The sequence below is a fragment of the Xiphophorus maculatus genome, chromosome 1, assembly GCF_002775205.1.
Source record: "Xiphophorus maculatus strain JP 163 A chromosome 1, X_maculatus-5.0-male, whole genome shotgun sequence".
In the NCBI taxonomy this organism is placed as follows: Eukaryota; Metazoa; Chordata; class Actinopteri; order Cyprinodontiformes; family Poeciliidae; genus Xiphophorus; species Xiphophorus maculatus.
Window position 1 is genome coordinate 16,802,721 of NC_036443.1, and position 26,469 is coordinate 16,829,189.

Sequence of the window (26,469 nt, forward strand, 5' to 3'; positions counted from 1 at the left end):
TGGAATACATGACTTTGAAATCTGTCTGAAATCTCATTTTGGAATTTGATTCTTCTCTGCAAGATGTTTTTTTTCTTGGATTACCAAATACTTATGCCGAGAACAATTTTACAATATACATTGAGTTTTTTCAGCACAGAGCCAAATAGAGCCATTCCTCGACCTTTTAGTTAATGACCTGTATAAGTCTATCGTATTTCTGTATTTTGTTACTTTAATGTTTATTTGGCACATTTTCCTTTAGACAGTTCAATCACCCAATAGGTTCTTTGACTTATCAAAGTAGGAAGAATCACAGGAATGACCTTCTAGAGATGCTTTTGGAAAATGTTAGTCTAGAATCTAGACTAACATTTTCCAAAAGCATCTGCATGAGCAATTTAGAAATCTTTGTGAATCATGTTTTGTTGAGTTGTTTTCCTTTGCAATATGTCAATAATCAATTTACTTTTGTGTTATTCTGAACTAACTGAATACCACATATGAATAATTGTTCATTAAATATTCATCTGATGGCATATTTAGGTTAAGCTTAGCATAAAATAAAAACATTGTGCTCTAAAGAGCAACATTAACATAGAAGCAGAGACGAGACAAAAGAATTAAAGCTGTGGTTTATTGCTTTATTAATACATAATGTCTTCGCTACTGTGAATAAACAAAATCAGTATATGATTATGAAAGAGAAAATGCAACTTATGTTTGGTTTACAAACATTCTGTAAATACACAGTTAGGCCCACTGTGGCCCATATGTGATGGACAGCGGCTGTGTTTGGAATAGCTGTCGGCTATATCTTTGCATATTATGCAAAGACTATTTTAAAACTAAAATATTTAATATTACTATTGACTAATTTATAAACCCTTCTATCATTTTATTCAAAACATAGTTGGTAAATTAGTTATTTACAAATTAGGCTCTGCTAAGTTTAAGTCAGTAACAATGACCTGTCCATTGCAGCATACAGGATGGGAAGCAATATATATATATATATATATATATATATATATATATATATATATATATATATATATATATATATATAATGGTCATTGTAATAGATCGTTGTGTTTTTTATTGTTTCATCTATGAAAAAAGATACATTTCTTATGCAAAATTTATTCAATAAGCTAATATTTATATTAACAAATAAATGCTATTTTCTCATTAGTTAGCTATACTTGAAATGTATTCAAATATCTTAAAGGAAACAAGGAATAGCTTAGTTATGACTTTTTTTTTTTAGAATTTATAAACGAAAAATGAAAAAAAAAGGTTTCTTTTTAGCAACCAACCTGAAATGGAAAACAATGAAGATGAATGCTTTTTAAATATCATTGTTAAGTATGGCAAATTCAGCAGTACACTAACATTATATAATTTAAGGCACTCCATTGGAATCCATAATGTGGAGTAAGTTAAATTGTAGGTGGGTAGTTTTTTTAAATCTCAAAGTAAGTGAGAAATTGTTAGGAAAACAATATAAAACATAAGAAAATTTTTCACAAGCAGAATTGAAGGAACTCTGTCAGCTTTTTATTTAAGTTTTATTTTAGAACTTTGGTTGTATTGGGTAAGACCTGGCCATACTTCCAATCAAAATAAGTTTATCCTTAGCAACATTTTAGGGTTGACTGAACAAGTAATGTTTTCAAACCAAAATAATATACCAAAATTTGGACAGATATCTGATAAGATCTTGGTCAGTTTATAAAAGCGTGGGTTTTGCAGTAAAATTTTATTGTATAATGCCTTGAAAGGCTGTTCAATCATAGTGGTTTTTCAAAGGGGTTTGTTGGGTGGGATTGGAAACACTAATTCTTCAACTCTTGCTACACATTCACAAACAAATATAGACCTGGGCTTTGATTCAACCCATTCCATCACATAGTATTTAAGCTCACTGTCCTCCTGGATGATGAACCTCCAAGTCTTCTGTTGTCATAATAGATTTTTATCAAGAATTGCCTGTACGTAGCTCCATCCATTATTCAGTAATCTCTTACCACCTTTCCCGATACTGTGAAGAAAAGCATGTCTACAGCATAATGCTGCCAACACTGCAATTGAAATATAGTGGTGTATTTTTTGCATGTAGGTCAAAACGTTACATTCTAACCTGGTCAAAACAACGTATTGTTTGATGTGTTCCCAATATGGCTTTTGGCATTTTGCAAGCAGGACTCCTAATGGAGTCAATAATGGTTTTCTTTCAGCTACTCTTCCATGAGGATCAGATTTCCAGAGAGGATGATAGAACAGTCAACCTATCAGCTGACCTGATCTGTGGATTTTTAAGGTTTCCACAGTGTTACCATGGGCTTCTGGCTGCTTTTTAAATGAATGCTCTCCTTGTATGGTCTGTTGCTGGATCTGGATGACAGTGGTGGGTTTAAAGTCTTGCCATACTACCTCTTCACAATTCTGCATTAGTTTGTTTTAGTTCACCATATAGGGTTTTAATAAAAATATACTGAGGCCTGTAGTTGTAACATGACCAAATCTGTAAAAGTTCAAAGAATATGACTACTTTTGTAAAGCATTATATATATTTAATTAGTGGTCATCGTTATGATCATCTTTAGCTACATTTGACATTAAATGTCTGAAAATTGTGTTGTAAATAAAGATATGTGCATAAATATCTTTTAACCAAAATAAGCTAAGGTTGAGAGAAATAATGGCAAAGTTTATGAAAAAAACAATGTTAAAAATGAAACTGTTTAACACTTAATTTGCATCTTGAATGATAGTAATGAAAGATTTACATATCTAAAGCGACAACAAACAGTGAAGTTAACCTAAAATAGTGAAGAATGACAAAAATTCCTAAACAATAAGTGAATTTTCAGGTAAATCCACAAAGTGCCATTTTCATACAAAAATAAATAAATAAATAAATACAAGAGGTAAGTCTGGTACACCCTGTTTGTTGCTATAAAACATTTTTTCACCAAAAGAATAAGTATTTATTCAATCTTAAATTCATTCTTTGGATTCATTCTCACTAAAATTTAAGTCGTTTTATGTTTCCACTATTTTTGCTGCTTGATTGAAAAGTTCTTTCTTAGTCAGCAGTTTTTCTCCTTTTCCTGTCAGATACCATTGACCTTATTAACTGAAGGATTGCTACCCTGTTTGGTACTTTCTTCTGCCTTTATGGCTTGCTCAAGAGCCTCTGTCATGGGAACCTTGTCCTCTGCTTCTGTCTCTCTGTGGTAGAAGTAGTTGAAGTTGGAGACAATGACAGGAACAGGCAAAGCAATTGTCAACACACCAGCTATTGCACACAGTGTGCCCACCACTTTCCCCCCAAGTGTGATAGGACACATGTCTCCATAACCTACAGTTGTCATGGTCACCACAGCCCACCAGAACCCATCAGGAATGCTGACAAACTGTGTGTCAGGGTCATCTACTTCAGCAAAGTAGATGGCACTGGAGAAAAGAATAACTCCAATGAAAAGAAAGAAGATGAGCAAACCAAGCTCCCGCATGCTTGCTTTTAGAGTTTGTCCCAAGATCTGCAGTCCCTTTGAGTGACGTGACAGCTTGAAAATACGGAAGACTCTGACCAAGCGGATGATACGCAAAATGGCCAAAGACATGTTCTGTCCTGAGCTCTCCTGAGGGGTTGTGGCCAGTTCTGTCATCAAAGTTACAAAATAGGGGATAATGGATATAATGTCGATCATGTTCATGAGGTTGTGGAAAAACTCACTTTTGCTCGGGCACACCACAAACCGAACAATCAACTCAAAGGCAAACCAAGCTATGCAGACAGTTTCAACAAAAAAGAAAGGATCGGATAATGTTTTGAGCTTTGCACCAGCTAAAGAGCCAGAGTGGGATACTTTGGACTGGTTGACATGTTGAACCACTCTTGGAAAAAAGAGTTCAGTGTCATCTCTGAACTCTGGCAGTGTCTCCATGCAGAATATGATGATAGATATGACAATGACCAAGACAGAAACTAGCGCTACACCCCGTGCTGCATTGGAGCTCTCTGGGTATTCAAACAGGAGCCAAAATTGCCTATGGATTTCATTTTTAGGGAGAGGTATGTCAACATCTTTTATGAATCCTTCATCTTCTCTGAACTGTTCCATAGCTTCATGTCCGAGCTCATAGAATACAATTTCATCAGCAAACACATCAAGGGGAACGTTAGCTGGTCTTCTAATTTTGCCGCCAGACTGATAGTAATACAAGATCCCATCAAAACTTGGTCGATTCCGATCGAAGAAGTATTCATTCCTCATTGGATCAAAGTACTCTGTCCTCTTAAAGGGGTCTCCAAGAAGTGTTTCAGGGAACTGGTCCAGTGTTTTGAGCTGTGTCTCAAAGCGAAGACCAGCTATGTTGATGATGACTTTCTGGTCTCCATCATCCAACCCTCTTTTATCTGCAAACAGATCCTCACAGCACTCCTTCGTGAGCCGACTGAAGATTGTTTCACTTTCCTTCATGCCTTCACTGTTTAACAGCAGCTTCCAGTTGGAGATAATGCTGGCACAACTACTGCGACCCTTTCTGCTTGGTGATGGCATCACTGGTGACTGAGGTACTTCCAGTCTCTGCGTTGGTGGAATGGGTGAAGAGGAGGTGGATTCCCAAATGTAGGAGGGCATTGGGCTGTAATGTGAAGGGGTGGAGGAGAGTTGATGGGGTCGTTGACGGTTATTGATGTCAGAGCTGTTTTGCTCTGGAGGAACATCCACTGTGAGAGCTGTTGTCTCATCAGCATAGGTGTCAATCTCATCCTCAAGGGTGCCATTAATGTCCTCCAGGCTCTCAAAGTCAACCAGGGCCACCTCCATGGATGGGGTTCAGCCAGTGCAATGCCTTAAAACTACCAGGATAAGAGAATCTCACACTTTGAGTAACAGAGGGATAACTCAGTTGTCAAAATATGTAGCAGCATCAGCCCACCAGAGTTGAGTCTTTAGGAAGACTCATAGGACAAACAGGAAGCCATTGCTGTTCTTAGCTTTCCTTCAACACCTATAAAAGAAAAGACAGAGTAAAGAGAATTTGTCAGTTTTGATTAGTGGTTAGAGACTTTTTATACATTACCTTTCTTAAGGTAAGAATATTACCATATCTAAAAATGCCTTATTTTATCTTTGATTGTTTCATAGAAGATTGCCTTCTTTTTGGAAATGGCATAATAGAAGAATCAGTAGCAAAGGAAGAAGTCAATCTCAAAGGCATAACTTTGATTACGAATACTTTTCAACATGTTTCTACAGCCTTTTGAAGTTGCAATTATGGACCTTAGGAGTGGATGTTGCCGTTATTAGCACTGTTATCATGTGCTCTTTTTCAGTACTCTGGTTTCCTCCTAAAGTTCATAAACCTGCACATTATGTTACTCAGTCTCTCAAAGTTGTCTTGAGAGAGTGTGTGAAGGTATGAATGATAGTTTTTCCTATGTGTGTGTACTGGCCTGAAAAAGAATGGCGATTTGTCCAAGTCGTACCCTGCATCATATTCAATAACTACTGTAGATAGGCACCAGTCCCTCTGTGATACTGCAAGAATAAGGAGATAAAGACAATGGATGGAAAATAATTTTGATCAATTTTAAGAGATGTTTTAAAATTTCTGAACTGAAGAAATACACATATTTTCATGCCATACCAGTGTTTATTTTAAGTTATCAGGTCAAACATTTGATTTCTTGTAATGTAAAAATCAGTAAATAATCAGACAAATATTTGCTAATTATTTTTCATTTTATCTAAGTTTGTAGTAGTGTACACCTGAGCACCTGAAAGGAAACATAAGTGTACCCTTTGTAGTGCCCTCACTACAAGCTACACAAGGACAGGGTAGTGCAAGGTAACCATGGCTTTGCATAAATTAATGCATAATTAATTGGGGTAAAGTAATAGCATGGGTCTCCCTTCTTCCAGACAAGACATTTAAACTGCACAATGCCTTGTAATTTCCAGAGGCCATGATACTGGAAACCTTTGTCATTTGTGATTACACTTAACTACCCTTGATTGCGTACCATTTAACTGGTCTAAAAAAAGGCATAAAATAGAAATAGTTGATTGTGTAATAAGATGGCACCATGTCCCTGGAAACACATAATACTGCTCCTTTAAGTGACTAAATATGTGATTGAAATGTCTGCAGATGTTTAATTAAAGACTTCAGAGATGAATCAACACCTAAAACCAGCAATGCTGATTCTAGCCCTGCTCTGCAAGAAATAAGCAAAAAGCAAGTGAATGAGGAGAATGACATGGAAATTGTTGGGAAGATTAATGTGGGTGGAAGAACTGGGTGGGAAGAGAACTGTGCTGCAAAAAAGGGAAAGTGACAATGAGACAAAATGGGAGCTGTGATGTGGGTGGATGGATAGACGGGATGATGAGAAAGAACCTCTGGCAAGGAAAGAGGAATTATTTATCACAAGGAAGGAAATATATAATGAATAGGGCATGAAGGAAGCAAAAAAGATTACTATCACAGGATATAAATCAACCAGTCTGCTGTAAACACAAATACTTTGTTTTAATTTTTCAGTATATTCGTGATTAACAAACATGTTTGCTCAGTTTCAGAAAATCAAATAGCATTTCATCTTTTGCAGTGTAACATCTTTGAAAATGTATTTGTATTGCCTGCCTTTTCAATTCTGCTGTAAAAGATTAAAAGGATAATCAAACCCTCACATTCAGATCCAGTTACATACAATCCTATTTATTTCAAAACCATGCAAATAAACTAATCCCAATGCCATAAGATCTAGTTTAAAATCCAATTTCAGTCAAATCCAACCCAATAATATTCTGGTACTCTATTCCAATGATGTCATGAATTCAGCAAGTAATATTAGAATTAAACAAAAATGGTGTGAATTTATCATCTGTCTATATATAAAACAGTGTGCTCACAATGACTATATAGTCCTATTATTAATAGTTAAATATTATACTGACCCCAAGCTCTCCAGGACTCAAAACACTGTACTGAAACAAAGTATACAAAACTATTCAAAAAGATTTGGACAACTACTAAAAAATAACATACACTATAAAATGGAAATGCATAAAAATGTTTGAAATTTATCCTAGAATAAACTTAATATACTTTACACATATAAACCCAGTAAAAGCTGACCTCTCTGAGGTCAGCAAGACTTTGTGAAATGTCCTTTTTTTGAGCATCCATTTCACGGAATAAACCCAATAATAAATCTTTTAAACAGGTTGTAAATCAGAGAAGTGCATAAACAACACAGATTTTACCTTCTTTTAAAAGACGCTCTCCAAATCTGGTCTTTGCAATATGGTAGAAAATTTCAACAACTAAAGGAAGATACAAAAATTATCTGTGAGTTCTACTCCTCCTGCAACTTCCTGCTGCTCTTCTGCTTTAGGCGAGAATGCTTTATCTTTCTTGGACTACACTGGGTAACCTTATGCTGAAGAAGAAACTGGAGCTGTGGCAAAGGCCAAACAAACCTACACACAGGCACGCATGCATGCACACACTGATAAACACACAAACCCGCACTATTTCTGTGGCGTTTGTCTATATATATTGACGTTCGTCCACACATGTCAACATACATACACACAGGAACAGATATATACCAGTGGACGGCTTTCTTAGATTTTAAATGGCTAGCAGTGTTATTTTTCTTATGAAGTGTGAGTGGTATCTTGTTTGGACAGAGGGGGTGTTCATGCGTGGCATATGCTGTCTATCAGTGATCTAAGTGATGTGCTCAAGACCTTCTAGACTGGAACGAGCCTCAGATTTCTCAATGCTTGACTCACTTACCTTACACACACATGCCCCTGTCGTATCAATATCTGACTTATTTACAGTATCACAATGAATATTTAATATCTTACTTCACAATGCACTTGTTCAATACTGGAGGGTAAACAGAATGATGGAGCTCCCTTTACACAGCCTTTCACTTTCAACACGTCCTTTATTACCACTATCTTTAAGCCTTTTAACTGCCCACTGTGTCTAAGCTGTGTATCTTCGGAGCATAAATCTTTAATGACCATGAGTTTAAATTACTGTTTAAAATGTTCCAACATTAAATTGGAGAAACTGGATATCTGAACTCTTAAAGGGGTCTCTGGATATTTTTTGGCAGCTAAATGTGAAGGATTTGGTATTATAATTCAATCCATTATGATCTTCTGAACATATCTCTGTTCTCTCATTGTAGAAATTATTTGCACAAAATGGTGTGTATGGAAGCTGAGTCTAAAATTAAAGGGATGATGTGTACACTAAGACACATCACGTTATCGCGCTAATTATATATATATATATATATACACTGCTCAAAAAAATAAAGGGAACACTTAAACAACACAATATAACTCCAAGTAAATCAAACTTCTGTGAAATCAAACTGTCCACTTAGGAAGCAGCACTGATTGACAATCAATGTCACCGGCTGTTGTGCAAATGGAATAGACAACAGGTGGAAATTATTGGCTATTAGCAAGACACTATTAAGAAGGAAAGTTATTAGGTTAGCTTAAATTTTGGAAAAAAGCATGGCTCTCTTTTCCTCCTGTTGGCCGGGTCCCGAGCGGATGTCGTCACGGCTGGCAAGGAGACGGCGAGGCACAATGACATCACAGATCACAGAGTTTAATTCATACAAAGCAATCGACAACAAAGCTGCAGAGAAACAGAGATATACATTTTATACAGACAAGGGGAACAGACAACACGAAACACAAAGACAGACAAAAGGGCGCCCAACGTGGAGAAAAGATGGAAAAAACTCAAACTCTCGGGTGCGGACTTGGAATTATAAACTAAAAAGGTGTTTCCCTATTTAATATATGCAAAGAAGGCGGTCCGTCGTTCGACCACTCAGAGGCCTGTTTCGGCCCCCCTTAGAGCTCAGCTTCGAAGGTGCTCTGTTTTTTGTCCAAGCAACCCGGAGGGAAACCCCCCAGTCTTGCACGAATATCCCCCGCACCGAAGTCCTGCTATAAATCTCGCCGACTCTCCTGGAGTTCCTTCTCCCCACATTCCAGCTGCCGTTTCCATGGAGATGCTAATTTTATGGCTTTTGTATGCTCTTAAACAGACAGTGGAAGGCGTCTGCTTGTCTCCTCCGGGCCTCTTTCGAAGGGTCACACAAAGCCTGTTTTTTCAAATACGAGTGATTAACACATGTTGGAAGATTAACTGCATTAAACACCAAAATAATCATTTTCCTCTACAACACACTCAATAAAGGAGTGGTTCTGCAGTTGGGACCACAGACCACTTCTCAGTACCTATGCTGTCTGGCTGATGTTTTGGTCAGTTTTGAATGTTGGTGGTGCTTTCACACTCGTGGTAGCATGAGATGGACTCCACAACCCACACAAGTGGCTCAGGTAGTGCAGCTCATCCAGGATGGCACATCAATGCGAGCTGTGGCAAGAAGGTTTGCTTTGTCTGTCAGCGTAGTGTCCAGAGGCTGGAGGCGCTACCAGGAGACAGGCCAGTACACCAGGAGACGTGGAGGAGGCCGTAGGAGGGCAACAACCCAGCAGCAGGACCGCTACCTCTGCCTTTGTGCAAGAAGGAACAGGAGGAGCACTGCCAGAGCCCTGCAAAATGACCTCCAGCAGGGCACAAATGTGCATGTGTCTGCACAAACGGTTGAGTGCTACCTCAACGGTACCTCCATGAGGATGGTATGAGGGCCCGACGTCCACAGATGGGGGTTGTGCTCACAGCCCAACACTGTGCAGGACGCTTGGCATTTGCCAGAGAACACCAGGATTGGCAAATTCGCCACTGGTGCCTTGTGCTCTTCACAGATGAAAGCAGGTTCACACTGAGCACATGTGACAGACGTGACAGAGTCTGGAGACGCCGTGGAGAGCTGTCTGCTGCCTGCAACATCCTTCAGCATGACCGGTTTGGCAGTGGGTCAGTAATGGTGTGGGGTGGCATTTCTTTGGAGGGCCGCACAGCCCTCCATGTGTTCACCAGAGGTAGCCTGACTGCCATTAGGTACCGAGATGAGATCCTCAGACCCCTTGTGAGACCATGTGCTGGTGCGGTTGGCCCTGGGTTCCTCCTAATGCAGGACAATGCTAGACCTCATGTGGCTGGAGTGTGTCAGCAGTTCCTGCAAGACGAAGGCATTGAAGCTATGGACTGGCCAGCCCGTTCCCCAGACCTGAATCCGATTGAGCACATCTGGGACATCATGTCTCGCTCCATCCACCAAAGTCACGTTGCACCACAGACTGTCCAGGAGTTGGCGGATGCTTTAGTCCAGGTCTGGGAGGAGATCCCTCAGGAGACCATCCGCCACCTCATCAGGAGAATGCCCAGGCGTTGTAGGGAGGTCATACAGGCACGTGGAGGCCACACACAATACTGAGCCTCATTTTGACTTGTTTTAAGGACATTACATTAAAGTTGGATCAGCGTGTAGTGTTATTTCACTTCAATTTTGTGTGTGGCTCCAAATCCAGGCCTCCATTGGTTAATAAATTTGATTTCCATTGATGATTTTTGTGTGATTTTGTTGTCAGCACATTCAACTTTGTACAGAACAAAGTATTCAATGAGAATATTTCTTTCATTCAGATCTAGGATGTGTTATTTGAGTGTTCCCTTTATTTTTTTGAGCAGTGTATATATATATTTTTTTAACTTAAAAAATATATATAATTTTTCTAAAAAAATTGTAATGTTCCAAAACCTTCAACATCTTTCTCTAAAGAATGTCAAAAATCCCAAGCTACTTTGTATCAATGTCAGTTCTTTTAAAGTAAGCTCATAGTCAAAATGTCCTTGCACCTTTCAAAAGCAGTTAAATTATCAATTAAATTACTCATGTTTAAATTGATTCTACATTAAGATATTTAATTTGAATCCTGAAAGCTCAAAAAGTTGAAGAGTTGTTGGGGATTTATGTGGGTGTGTATGTGTAGGGGCTTTCCCTTTAAGAGGTGCAGCCCAGCTGCATGTCATGTGACTTCGGCCAGGAAGCCAAGCTGAGTTAGATTTCATGTCACCCATGTGTTTAGTCAATCCAGTTCAATCTGTATCCATCTTTGCCCGGACGTAGCATTGTGGGTAGTTTATGTTTAATGTATTATTATACATCATTATTTCTTACATCATTTCTGGTTGTTGAGGTGGATGTTAAATATGTTTGAATGTGTATTGTAGGAACAGTATTTAATTTGGTTATACTAAATTTGTATGTACATGCTTGTAAAAAGAATGTAAAGTCATGTATCCCCTTTTTGTGTGTTTCAGTTTCACACTTCCTTGAAGTCAATAAACCTGTGGACAAAGGTCAACTTTCCTCAGAGTCTTTATGTCAGGGAAGAGTTTAGCTGTACTGTCTAGTTGCATTTCATATGGCGAAGGCAGTATAATTGTTGAAAACATTGTGTTGTGTGCTAATATTTATTTGCACGGTAAGCCTTACCAGATTACGCATAAACGTCCTAGTACAAATAATAGACACTCAAAAAACTCAAACATTTCAGTAAAGTTTCTCTATGAGAATTTCATCAACAGCATAACTTCAAAATTATACTATACCCTCAATAAAATTACTCATATTCTGGCAAATGTAGCTTTGAAAACATTTTTATTCACACAAGAAGTGTGGAAAATGAGAAAGATAGTCTTCAAAAGTTAATAAATCCAAATGAACTTATCAGTGCTGTTTAGAAAATAAAACCTCGTGAGTTATAAAATCTCTTATGACATCTGATCCACTAAAACAGCCCCACTCCCTTTACCCCTTTCTTTCCTCCCAGTGCTGGACAAGGATTAAAAAAACTCCACATTGATAACAATATAGTAATTTAGATTTAAAAAACAAAGAAAAAATATGGTGAAGCATGCTGAGCCGAGCTGCGCACTTCAGTAAGCTATTCCCTGTGAATTTATCACATGTGGGTAAACACGAGCAGATGTTCTGGCAAATCTAGCTTAAGCCAATCCCTTGCTGGCTGGTTTGCTTAAAAATGAATATATTCGGTATTTAACAATGTCAAAAGGTATACAGTTGAAACCGGATATTTACATACACAAAAAAAATGGTCACAAACACATTTTTTTCTCACTTTGCGAAGGAAGTAGTGGCTTCTTCTTCACTGAAAGGCCTTTCAGCCCACATAGACACAGGACTTGTTTCACAGTGGATAATGAATGTCTCTTACCAGCTTCATCCAGCATCTTCACAAATTCTTTAGCTTTTGTTCTGGGGTCAAACTGCACATTTTGGACCACAATCCATTCATCTCTGAAATTCATCACATTTATTGTGCAGCTGCACAATTCTGTTCCTGATATCTTGGCTGGTATCTTTTGACTGTGTCAAAAAAGAAAGCATTATATTTAAAGTGTGGCCTTAAAATACATCTACAGGTGTGACTACAATTAACTCAAATGTGTCAAGTTAACCAAACGTTTGTGGAAGGAAGCCCAAAACGTTTAGCCCAAGTCATGCATTTTAAAATGTATGACTTGGATAACTGAATTCAGAGGAAGTTTTAAAAATAATAATAAAAAGAAATGTTCTCACTACGTTTTCTGGCATTTAGCAAACACAAATGATTAATTCTAACTGACCTAAACCAATTAAAAATTTGTCAGATTTAGCTTGAGACGGCAAGAAAAAAATGTGTACATGTCTTTTTATTCAATGCATGCTAATATCTGGTCTCGACTGCATACAGTTAAAATAAACTTTACTGCTTTGCTTGGCTAATTTACTAATACCTCTTTCTAACATCAAACACCTTTCAAAAAAACAATACCAGAAGCTGCCAAAATACTTTTTGGTAAGATGTCTTTTGTCTGGGATGTGCAGGGAAAGATCTTGAGAATAGATTAAAAGGGTGAATGAGAACCAAATTCATGGTTCTGACAGGTCTGATGTTCATCTTAACCTCTTTGTTAAGATACGTGTGTGTTAATCTCACTTTTGTGAGATTAACACACAAAAGTGTTAATCTCACTCTCACCTCTGGACAACAACTTAGAAAAATAAAGAACACAACAAATCTCTGTATGCCATATTCCCAGTTTCTGTGCATAAAGTTAAAAATAAATAAGTAGGAAATAGAGTTTAAATAATCCTGATTATTTTTCTAATACACATGGTATGCTCTGTTTAATTAATTTGAATCACTTCTGATATAGCATTGCATGATTTCTAGGTTACAAAAAGGGTTAGACAGAAACAAATGTGTACAATTTACATCAACTTTGACCAAAGCTATTTAAAAATTATAGGGCAAAATGCAATGTTGCATATCATTTATGCACACACTCACACTAAAGGGCAAGTTTAGTGTTTTTCTGGTGTTTCCTCATTTCTCTCCAGAAACCTGAATGTGTTCTTAATTTAAAGTAAAAACATTAAGAAAAACTTGACATACTGCTTTAGTGGATGTTATGATTTTGAGATGGCTAATTCCAGTCAATTGCTACAAAACTATACCAACATCTGAACATCTTCTATTGCAATGCCTTTCTTTAAAGAGTCAGTTTTTCATGTTGTAATTGCACAATTTCAACCTAGCTTAGATATCAATCCAATAAGATTTGTCATTACAACTTTCTGTCAGAGGAATCGGGGATCCTCTATGTTGTTTATGGACAGAGCAAAGGCATTTTCCACTCCTGCATTTGAATTAATTGTTGCAGTTTTCCAAAAACCTTCTAAAAACCACTGGAATTGTCTTTGTTGTTCTCTCTGCAAGCTATAATCCAGTTATTTGTATTAATTCCTAAATTTGCTGTGTGTTGTGATCTCAAACTCCAGACATTTAATTTGGTTTTCAAACACCTAATAATCACAAATCTGTTTCATGTGTCTCTGTGCCGGTCCTGTGATAGACTGGTACCCTGGGTGTACAGTGTCTCCTACTCAACGATTGTTGGGACACTAATGCAATGGTGTGTGTGGGACAGGGGGAGTCCCAAGTTGTAGGAGTGCTTTGGCTGGTTGGGCTGGTATTTTTGGATCAGAATTTTCGCCCTATTAAGCAGATTAATGCAGGATAGGCAGCTCAGTGCTATAAGCCGAGGAATCTCTTCCACTGGATCATCACAGATACCATTGAGCTGGTGAGCCAGGCAGTTCTGTACTCAGGGAAGAAAGAGATGAAAAGTAAATAAGCACCGATAGTATAACATGTTGTATTTTATGATTTCAAATGGAAAACTTCCTATTTTCTACTTGTATTTTGCTCTACTACATCTTTTTTTCCCAAGTGAGAGAAAAAAAAAACATGGCATTTTATACATTGATCACCTGCAGCAATAGCACCAGGCCCATATTGTTCTCCAAAGCTGAGCAGAATAATTAGTAATTGAACAAACAGCATTAGGTCCTGAGATGTGTCATGCTAGAATGTTAAAAAATGATCCCTTAAACACTGTTTAATTGGAGGATGTGACATCTGACTTCCCTCTAATGCTTTCAAACCAAATTAGATTAGAATATGGGACATCAGGGGTCAAATGTAACACCCCACACAACAAACATGTTGTGTAGTGCTAGGTGCCCATCACCTGGCATTGAGTGCCAAGTGCTGGATCAGCACTTGGCTGATCCAGCACAGCACTTAAGTATTAAAATCAAATTAATGTAAATGCAACGTTCACTGCAATTGTAGTGGATAAAGTGTTAACACTTTGTGCAAAAACATAGCAACAAGTGATCTAACCAACCACAAAGCATTGCATAATTATCTGTTGTTGGAGATGTATGAATAAATCAGCTGGTTGATGAAATTGGCGAATTTCTGATCAGAAACATTCAGAAATTTGATCTTTTTTCAATTACTGATTACACTCTAACTTAACACTTTTGTACTCTCACAGGTTTAGACACCTTTAACTAAATAGAGAAAGCATATTTTTCTGTAGTAAATACAGTTTAACATGTTTTTTCTATTTATTTATATGACCTTTATTTATTCAAACTTATTGAGATCCAAAATCTCATTTACAGAGACTCCAATGATTTTTTTTTTCTCCATTGTAAAATATTAACACTAGTAAAAATCCTGTTTTAAAGCTGCTCCTATTCCACATGCATGCCTGGGGCATAAATAAATAAATGAACAAATAACCAATCACAGCAGGAAGTCTGAAGCAACTTAAAATAGCATTTCCTAATCTTCGTTGGCAACTTTTACCAGTGCCAAAAGTTGCTACAGCTTTCGCAAGTGACTCTAGATAAGACACTACAGTAGTTCCCTTACTCTACCCAGGTGGGGTACTAACAGCTTTGCCTTCAAAAGTGTTATAATTTTCCTCCTTCCTGTACATTCACATAACTAAACTAGATTCAGATTGATCAGTTATCCAAACATATGTGTTTTCCACTGTGGGTAGAGCAGGAAGACACTTATGAAACAGAAATGATAGCATTTGGCAGGTTCCCCTGTCAATCAGATTCCCCTTATCTTAGCTGTGTGTCTGGGAATTCTCTTTATGATCAAACTTTGACTGATCTCTGATCCTTATTTACAATAATTGTAAGGGACAGTAAAACTTTGGGAATCCATTTAGCAAATTCAATAGCTTACGACACACTAGTTTAGATGACTGATGCAAGCTGAATTGAAGAAAACGTAACTATTAGAAGACATCTGAAAATTATTTTTCTCTCACTGTGGCTTTCCACTCCATATGTCTTTCGAGAACAGCTTGGTTAGTTGATGTGTCATCCCTGCAAGGCATTTATAAGCTTTAAGCTGCTGATGTTGACATGGGTGTGTCTACAGGCCGCAGGCCAAGTCTCAGTGCAGAGCAGCTGGGACCAAAATCCTCCCTTGGCTTTCTGACAAGGCATGTACACACACAGACACACACACACGCATTGGAACAAAACATCACAAAAGTAAATCTCTTCTTGATAAATTAAAAGCTTCCTGTGGACAGTTAAAATAGGAAACTAGTAGATGAACTAATGTATCACTGGAGAAAATTATAAATTATTAGCAACGGGATGGGTGCAGTCAAACATCTCCAAAAATTAAAAGCATATTACTGTTTGTTACTGTTTAATTGAGGTACAAATAATCTGATGCAAAATTAAATTAAGTCGCATGAAAGTCTTTTTGTTTAAGATTTGGATGAATGCATATGTAACATAATTTTAAACAATACTGTAACACAAAGACACAATAAAAACTGATGAAAAAAACCTTTAATATCTTTACATGAAATGTAGTACAAAAAAAAAAAAACGCTATTTATTTGAACACTAAATTACGACTCGTACTTTTATTCATACTTTTCCCAGATACATAGCATATTAGGTATGCATGCTTAAAACATTCTTACCAAGCAAATTGAAGGATGCTTCCCCGGTTTAAGCCTCATATATTTAGCATAGTGTTCCCTTGACTGTTGATATGTGAATAAAATAAACATCATGGTGAGGTCAAAAAGATGTCTGAGATATTCAGAAAGAAAGCTGTGACACTTTATGACACTGGAATAAAAGGTTTAAATAGATGTCTAAAGAATTTGAAATAAATCATTCCACTGTATGGAAAATACTATAGGTTACAGTGGAGACCATGCAAAGCAACTGCTAACTGCTAAGCAACTGCCTAGCAGGCTAGTTTACACTGATATCTGACAACAAGATGCTAAAATTAGTTTTCAAAACCATAAAATGTTATCGCAGGGCAGCTATAGCAAGTACTTGTAACTACTGGTATAAGTGCTTGCCTGCATATTCAGAAAGAGACAACAAATGTTTATCTTTCATTGGAAATGTGCAAGGAGGAACATGTGTTCAAAAAAATCTGAAGGCAAGTCTTGAGATTTTCTCTTTAAAGAATAATCTACTAGCAAAATTACGTTTTACGAAGATAGGCCTACAAATGTTTTTACTCCTTCAATGTCAAATAGTTATTATTGAGGAATAATAATTTAACAACTGCACCAATAATATGTTTCTCAGGTTGTTTGCATAGAGAGAAAATGCTGTTTCCTATTTGGGTAAAAACACAAATCAGCAATAACATCTCTAACTGTTTTGACAAGGCATTTTCCACTGCGGGCACTGACTGATGCACCAGGCTGTTTCTATCTGCTAACACAGCCAACAGAACATGCCCACATATCCACCTAACCGCAGGCCAGCCATTATAAAACCATTCCTCCAGCTGCAACTCTGTATCTATGACAGACAAGAGTACTAAAAAGCACTTTTGTACTCTTAGAATGAAATGTATCTTATTCTCTTATTTAATGCAAAAAACAAAACTCAAAATGAGCATGGTGATATTATTCACACACACATTTGTGACCCTCTATGATCTTTTATGCCTCTTGTATAATTTCAAACATGTTTTTTTTTCCTCGTATGATGTATTTACCAATATACCTTTGAATTTGCTGTGCTCTAACAATGCTCATTTACTCCTATTTGTTAATAAGCACAACCACAGGATTACACCGCAGCATTTAATGTTACTTAGAAGCAATGAAGTGTATGCTCTCATCTGTTCTATCATGCACCCAGGTCACCTCATCCTCACCCTCTGGCATCAGTCTGGCACAGATGGGATTAAGGGTCTCTCATTTCCACAAATATTAAATTATTTTTCAGAAGCCTTTTTAGTGCTAGAACCAGACGGGGAAAATATGGACATCTGGTCTGACTCTATGACATATCACTAATCTCAGGTGGTGCACAAGCTAGCAACAGGCATGCTCACATATATGCGCATAAACTGATACAAAACTGCACATGTACACAGGGTGAAGCCACATCTGCTCCTAAAATTACCACATGACACATACTGTACTACTTTATTTGACCCCTAAAGACTTAAATGCATGGAAACACAGTCTGAGCAAGATCTTTAATAAGTATGTAGTTAATTAGGCAGCAGCTGAATATATCTTTTAGCAGGTGGTCATCACAACATCACAGGTTCATCTGTTTACTATAGGTCATTTTAGAATTTTGCTGTCTCCATAATAATCCACTTGTCAACACTAGGATTACCTGCAGTGTAATCCGAAATGCAGTAGGTGCCACATTTTTTTTAAGAAAAGGTTTTCTTTTTGTTTGTTTTTCCACACAGTCAAATACAACCAAGAGATGTTGAACTGAGAAACCTGGGGAAATTCTCTCTCTTATAGAGCTACACAGGGAACTAATGCCAGCTTACAGAAAATGGCTTGTTGGGAGTATGTAACAGGGTAAAAGGTCCAGTACCTGGCTGGGGATTAAAACAAGGAAAGACCAACTACACGTGTCCATCTTTTAGAAAAATGTTTGTAACTTGGAAAACAAGGCTGATTATTTAACATTTCCATTGCACATGCACCAAGAGGCAGTTTGTTTATGTTTTGTCTGAAACTTGGCCAATATCCCTGACTTGATAATCCAGCTGGATGTGCGAACAGACAGCAATTAGATAGCTCCATTACATAACCTGAGCATCTTGGCTCGGAAACTCCTTTCTGAGCAGAATAACAAAATGGTGAAATAAGTGGTGAGGATATACTGAAAACTCAGTTCCTGGAACATACATAATAACCACAGAGACAGTGGAGCAGACATGTTCACAAGTTTGCTCCCGCCCCGCAAGTCGAATCTACAGTCTCAAATGACAGAAACAAACATTTTCTCATCAAATGGATGCATCTACTCAGTCTATAACAATGTATTACAGTAGGCTGTGAATTCAGTTTCATCCTTACATTTCATCCTTAGACCTCATTTGAAACAAACACATCTTAAAGTTCAAAAGTCAGCATGAGGATCATGGCCTTAACTCAACCCCTTTAGCCCCAGACACGTTAATCAGGTGAATGGCGCAAATTTTAATCCACAATCTCAGAGCATCCTGTGTAGGCACACATGGACTGTGATCTTGATAGAGGGTCTTGTATGGTGTGCAAAGACAAAATCATCCATGATGGGGGTTAATTGAAAATCTATGTTCTGAAAAGATGAACTTAACCATTAAGCCTATTTCACATATTAAACAAAACAATGAACACAAATTAAGTCTTTAGTAGAGGAAACAAGTAGGACATCCTCCCTAAAATATCTAGTGTTAGCTAGTGAAATATTTGTTGAAGCCATCTAGCAGTCTCAGAAAAAAAGTCTGAGGAAAGCTTCCCTCAGCCTTCCTTACATTATCAAATATCACTATGCAACATCACAAAAGTTAAAGTTCAAATCAACTTCAGATTTGTTTATCAGAAATATATTAATGCAATAATGTTTTAGAATAGCTACCCTCTGTTTGTGCATTTTATAATGTTGAGTTAGTCAGGTCCTGCTGTAGCAAAGCCTTCCCAAACTACACTTCCTACTTTAGGTGTTGCTTTTTCTTTAAGGCTATAATTGCTTTATGCCAAATAGACACATTTTATTTGTATTCAAAGATCCTTAACCCACAAATCTTGATTGGTATCTATATTATATCTGGCAAACTGTATCTGGCCTTTTTTGTTTTTTTAAGAAAACCAAGATTTTGTCCTTAACATTTCCCATTAAAATTGTGCAGTCTCTTTATGTTGTGCAGTCCTGCACTTTCATATCAACAGCAGTAAGAACCTGACGTAGGTCATCCAATGACATTCTCAGGGTTTTGGAGACTTCTTTTAGCATCTTGCATTTTGATCTGTTTGATCCTCAGGACCAGAAATAAGGAAAACTGTAATAATTAGCTTCTCTATTAGTGTTAAGTTGGTTTCCACTGTGAATATGTATAAATATTAAGGTATATTCAGTCTTTGGATTATTAATAAATGCATTCTTAGAGAGGGTCTCAAGTATTTGTGGATTTTGGCTATTTGTGGGTAGATGTGATTCTTAAACCCAGTGAATAGCAGGGATTCACTGTACTGTAATTAAAACACTTAGGATATTAAAATAGTCAAATAAACCTTGCACCCAAAAAATAACAGCAATTTTGCAATAACAGCAAAATAACAGCAATTAAATTGTTTTTAAATTTCACCCCAAGTGTTTCAAACGAAAAATCTCACAATATCTACTCATAAAAAATATAATTGAGACAGACCTAGAACTCAGAGGAGCTTGACACTTTACATTCCAGACCTTTAGAACCAAGTCAGAATATACAGATCTTACTAGAGACAGCTAAATGCTCTCTTTGTAGATTAAGGGATTAAGCAGCATTTCTCTTATTGAGTAAATCAGTGCATGTCAAGTAATCTAATCCTTGCAGTTTCCAGTCAGGGATTTTACTTGAAAACGGTCATATGACAATTTAAATTAATAAAACGTGTAGGTTAAATGCAGTCCTGTCTGTGGCATGAAAGTAATTTCATATTTCTTGAAATCTAAAGATGGAAATATTATAGTTTCTGATATGTCAATTTATAATTCTTAGAGCATCAATACAATGTTACAATCCAGCAATCAAACTTAGAAATCACTGTTAAATGGAGAAGACAGTAGTTATTAATAGACTGTTTCTTTTTCCTTTTCATTTTTTATTTTTATTGTTCAGTAATATTAGTAAGGATAACCTCAGTTACAGTCTTTCAAGACTGGTAAGGAAAGATTAGCAACAACACATGCATAAAAAAGTATTTTATTTTGCTAAAACTGCATAAGACTATCTTAAGAGCCTTCTTGACAAAGCAAATTTTTTTTGCCCAGGTCTCTCTTGAAAATGAGATCTAGATCTCAACGGGGTTTACCTGGTTAAATAAAGGAATATATATAGGGATATATATATATATATATAAAGCTCCAAATGAAAAAGCTTGATTTTATCTAGGAAGCTCTAGTAGTTAAGTACTTCCTCAACAAAGCACGTCATTTTCAGAAAATACATTTATGATTCATAGAGTTTCAAATAGAGATTGGGGTCTTCTATTCTTTTTGAAGGCCAAATACTCACTCCCAAGCAATTTTATTATGCCCCACTGACTGTAAATACAAACTGCAAATCAGTCAATTACATGGTGGCAACTCAATCTGTCTATGCATCTGGATATGGTGCACTGCAAACCAAGCATCAGAATGGGTCAGAGTTGTTAGTAACAGACCTTTTTCAGAACTGCAGATGTACTGCTACGCTCACACAAAACCATCAACAAACTAGGGCTACACATTTATTGAATATTGTGATGTGGGTTTAATGATGTGAGGAACTTTTCTCGGTCAACTTTAATCTCCCTAATAATAGCTGGGTATAATTTCAATAAATGGGAAATTGACTGAATTTTGACACAGCCTTTCACAAAATATGTGAACTCACTCATACACTGATGTGGAGATCATAGGCAAGTTGGGCTAAAGTGTCTCTACCCAGGGGGGCGTTGATATGTAGCTGAAGGAAGCTGGAATCAAATCCAGAAATTACAGAATGCAAAACAACTACTCTGTCCATTTCCGGACAACTCAAATTGTCTAATTAGTTTGGTGAACGTGATATAATCTGAGCTTACTTTGCTACACAAGGCCTTTATCATCACAGACTCTCATCAGAGATGAGCAGCTGAAAAATCTACTGCGACCGTGTGATGCTATCACATCAATATAGATCAAAATCTCTGGGGAATGTTGATGACAACTTGTTAAAATTCACAAGCTACAAGAATTGAGGAAGCTGAATTGAGGACTTAAAGCTGTACTTAAAGGGCTACTTCATATTGTTGCAGTTGAGTATACAGTATATAAACATCTGAACTGGTTCCTATAAAGTTTTGAGCAATATATCACAATTCTCTATCCAAAAATGCAAGCAACTGCTGTCATTTTTAAATATCACAAATAACTTCAGATGTAAAGTGTTTCTACATACAGCTTCTACATAGACTATAGAGCTAATCAACAGTCTTTAAAAAAAAAATCACAAATTAAGAAAGGACGCAAATGCAAAGGCACCTGCAGCACTGGCAAACGACACTCCCTGCTAACAAAAACGTGGGCAAACGTAAGTGATATCTGTTCTGTGGTTCTGATTGGATGTTTTTTTTTATGTTTACTTGTTTATTTTTGCTTATCGGAACTAATATTCCCAATATAACAAACCTGTAGAACATAGTTGGCACATAAAATAAACATAACTGCCTACCTTTAAAAGAGAGGCGGTCCTGTGGACTTCAGGTATCGTTGGGAAAGTTTGCCCGAAGGCATTGTTAGTCTATGCGCACCGGATCGCCAGACCAAACGGCGCTTCCAGCCCTCCCCGCTACGACAGCTTGAGCTGGCGGGGTCACCGGCCAATCACTCACTGGGAGCAGATGTGAGTGATATAACCGCGTCATAATTACCCGGTGTTTAATTTGGCCAATTCCCTTACTTTGTAAAGTCCTTGTTTTTATTCGTCCACCAAATAAGGCTGCGCGGATTTCATCAGGGAGAGAGCGCGAGAGAGACAGCGAGAGAGAGAGAGAGCGCGAGAGAGAGAGAAAAGAGAGAGTTGTGTCCGAACATCTGTCAGTCTGCTCACAACACCACACTTGAACGGCTCAATATGGGTTTGTTTTCTGCAATCTTTTGAAGACTATTGTATTTGATTTGAAGAAATGCAAGCATGTATCCTGGACAGTTTCTCAAATAACAGTCCTTTGCGCAGCTCTGTTTCTGTAGACAACTTTTTATCGACTTAATAGTTATCGTAAATGTAATGCACAGCTTTCTAAACTCTATGAAATGCAAAGTACTTAGAAAGCTATAGATCAAACATAAAATTTCCAAGGAGAGTGGAACTATAATTCATTATATTTGTCTGTTAAACAGCTGACCAGCAGACCATACTGTCCCTGCAATGTGAGTCTGCTTATATGTAGCAGCACCAGAAGAGGGCACCCGTGTGGCCTTGTGTTCATGTAGGCTAGATTTAAAACAACGCAGACTTTTCTGTTCGTTTTCCTGTTCCTTGCTGTTCCACTAGCACATCATCTCAGATTCTGCTCTGCTGGCCTTTTTTAAATATATATATAAAGATGGTTAAAAAGAAACTATTAGTTACAGAACCAACTGTAATGACTTAACCATTAAACATCTTTGATTTGACATGCATTACAGAAATTGGCCTTTGGACCTGCAAGCCTCTACACCTGGAGAGGAAAAGCAACTGTTGATATAGCTGCCAGAGTAGTCAGACAGGGAATACTAAAAAGTAAAAGTAAGAATAGGTTTCCATCTACAGGCAGATAGTGACACTGCTGTTTGTCACACTGGCAAAACATCAAGCGTTTTTAAACCCTTTAATGTGCCACATAATGTATACATTTTAGCTAACTATCAGATACATTAATGGAAAAAACCTGCAGCATCCTGATTTTGAAGACACTCCTATGTAATGCCAAACATCCCTGATGTTCAAATTTGGATTGGGAGATTTTACTCAGGCCTAGATAATGTCATGGGGACAAAATCCATTTAACCCTTGTGATTTTTCAATATGTTCCATAACTTAAATAAGGAAAACTGATTTTATTTTTATTTTTTCTGATTGTACATAAACCTTAGCTCATCTTTATTTGTTTTTCACTATTATAAATACTTACTTCTAATGCACATTTCATATGTAAATCTATTTGTAAGATAATACCAACACTTAACATTCACATCTCAAAGAAGAGGAATTTCTCACAAATAGCCCCACAATACTGGATTTCATCCAGATATTCTTGAGGATATCTTTTTTTTTCCTGGAAGCTCTGGTTACATATCCCAGCAGGCCTTCTTTTCTTCTCCCACTCATTTTCTCCCACTGATTTTTCTGTCTTGAGAGCTGTTCTACTATAACACTCTGTTATTTCCACATTCTCTTAACTGAGTGACACACTTAGAACAAGGTAGAGTGGCAGTAAGGAGAAGAGATAACTTAGAAAAAGGAAGCTTTTTCTTCATAGGTTTTCTTATGTTTTTGTTTTGTCAGCCACAATAGCTCGTGGGTTATATAATTTGCAAAAAAAATAAAGCATATCAAACAAGAACATTCATGCCTCTTCCTTTTTAGTAAGTATTAGTTTACAAGAAAACACATGAGCCAAATAGCCAGTAAGTAATAATGTTTTCTAACCACTCACTCAGTCACATCCCTCTAGATCCAAGAGTAATGCAATATGAGACATTAAGGATAAAAATAAAAATTTGTAAGAGCTTATTTGTGAACGTTTTTCCGAGCGGACTGTGAGCCATCTTTCTTTTCGTATTAACCTGGAAGTGAAACACACACCCAGGATATCACATAATTCTAGCAATAAAGCAATTTCAAGCTTGTGAATCTAATGATCTAAAAACAGACAACATTAGAGAGGGAGGGCGAGAGAAACCAAAAACCAGAAGGGCGATTGTAGAGCATGGTTTTAGTGCATATGAATTATTTATGTGAGTGGGATATTTTAAGGCCGTCACATTATGTCTGGGAGCGATGAGTTAGTGGGAAGTTCAGAGAGAAGAAGATGAAGTGGATATCATAGCCTTTGTTTTTACTGTGGCTACTACGACTGTACTTTGCAAAGCCCTCAGTGACACTTACGCACTCAGCAGCCCTTGATTCCCAGGCCCTTATAAAAATTACAAAGGGCTTATAGAAGTGCTGCAAACTGGGCATTTATTAACATATTTCTCCATAAAAGCCTGTGAATGGCTCTTTTGCAGCATGACATACAGTATGTACTCTGTTATTTCTGTTAATAGATTCTGTACAAATGTATTTAATGATTTCATGTGTATACAAGTTAGTGTTGATTTTATAAAAGTACTTATAGCCACTTATTTGTAAAGTAACAGGTGACTATAAAACACAAAAGATTTGAATTGTCCAGCAGGTGGCAGAAATGAAGATGAAGAATTTTCAGCAAACTCCATAGCTGATTAATCTGTTGCTCATATTTTTGCTTTTTGTCAAAAATTTGAATATAACCCATAGATGTGTGATCACTTTTATGTTTTCTACATGACAGAGTTGTTTTATTGTATTTGTTCAAGTTATTTGTAAAATACAGGAGGTTCTCAAGAAGTGACTGTCCTAAACAAGATATGTTTTTGTTTTATATTAATGGGAGGGTTTTTTTTTAGCTTGAAACATGTTAATGTTTTCTCCAAGCCACTGTTTTATCTGGCTCGTATGTATGTGCTTTTGTTGCTGGTAAAACTAATACATCAATGGAGAAAATACTAACAGAGGGAAAAAGTTTGTCACTTGGTAAATAAGCCAGGATAACCTTATTCTTTTAATGCTACTGAAATTAAAGAATAATTAATTTATTCACATCTACAGTGGTAGATGCAAATCTCAGCAACATTAATATCATAAAGGGTCTTACATCAAGTTCAGGAAGTGATTCTTCTGGTGAGTGCCATGATTGTTTAGGTCTGAAAGTATTTACACCCTCCTAAATGTATCTTTTCATTTCTCAAATTACACTGCTCGTGACTGTAGTCATTTTAACCTTGTTGTAACAATCTACTAACTCCTTTAAAAAAAGTCCGTCAAGACTTATATCCTCCATTTACTCACCAAATAACTGCAGTGAGGAACAAAAAGGAACCATGCTTCAGTCAAAAGAGGGGATTAATTAGAGATAAGAAAAAAGTGTCATCTTATTCCAAGACAAATAGGAACACAAATGCGAGCACCGTAACTGAACAACATTCTCCCTCTGAGAATAATGTGGCACAAAGGAAAGTTCAGATTTACAGGCCATTAAATGCGTTATGCATAAGGTGGTAAATCAGTTCTCACTGTATTGGGGAAGTGCTGCCCGGCATTCATTTAGCTTATTGCATATGGGCTCAAATTACATACAGACACAAGTGCACTTGTGCTGGTCAAGATGATTGAATGGAAGAAACAAGGTAGGAAAATGTATTGGAAATATATGGTTCAATATATCTTTATTACAACCAATGGGCAATTTTATGCTTGGTTGACAGGGTGAAATGCATTTGTTTTATTATTATCAAATAGCTAATGTAAAAATTTTATAGGAATCACAAAAAATAAAGGACAACATAACACACAATGCAAAAAGCCACAAATGTTAGATATATGTTGTATTTTGGTTAAAAGATAACTGAATGAGACCCTTATGAGGAAAAAAATCTTACTATATTACTGTTTTTCATAACGTATGTAAGACATTTTTTTTATGTACATAATTAGGATAATAAAGCAGTGGAAAAATACCCATTAGTTATCATGAAAGATACTAGACTGCCTTCCTCTGCTAACATACCGGAACCCAGTCAACTGAGACGTCCAGGGGGAGTTCTGCACTCCACCTATATGTCTGAGAGGAGAATCAGCTCAACCGCTGAGCATTACCTCAGTGCTTAGAGCTGCTGGAGCTAGAGGGTAATGAACAAGGGAGAAAATTTGTTAGACATGAAGTGCCAGAGAAAGCAAAAAGTGGAAAAACTCAAGTAAAAAAAAACACAAAGGCAAGAGCAGGACAAGCAAAGATTATGTCTCAAAAACAGCTGATATAAGGAAATATTCATAC

The 26,469-nt window shown here is 36.9% G+C and overlaps 1 protein-coding gene across 2 annotated transcripts; it reads right to left on the minus strand.

Moving 5' to 3' along the window:
* Positions 1-1,130: 1,130 nt before the first annotated feature.
* On the minus strand, positions 1,131-22,349 carry LOC102238150 (potassium voltage-gated channel subfamily A member 10-like). Of its 2 annotated transcripts, none has more exons than XM_005808670.2 (2): positions 22,083-22,349; positions 1,131-5,007 (listed from the first exon to the last, which is right to left on the minus strand). In XM_005808670.2, the coding sequence occupies exon 2, from the start codon at positions 4,821-4,823 to the stop codon at positions 3,099-3,101; it is 1,725 nt and encodes a 574-aa protein (XP_005808727.1). In that variant the 5' UTR covers positions 4,824-5,007; positions 22,083-22,349; the 3' UTR covers positions 1,131-3,098. The 2 variants fall into 2 exon arrangements, 1 of the variants encoding a protein (XP_005808727.1); XR_002752666.1 differs by lacking the exon at positions 1,131-5,007 and adding an exon at positions 5,456-5,537.
* Between the last annotated feature and the right edge of the window lie 4,120 nt (positions 22,350-26,469).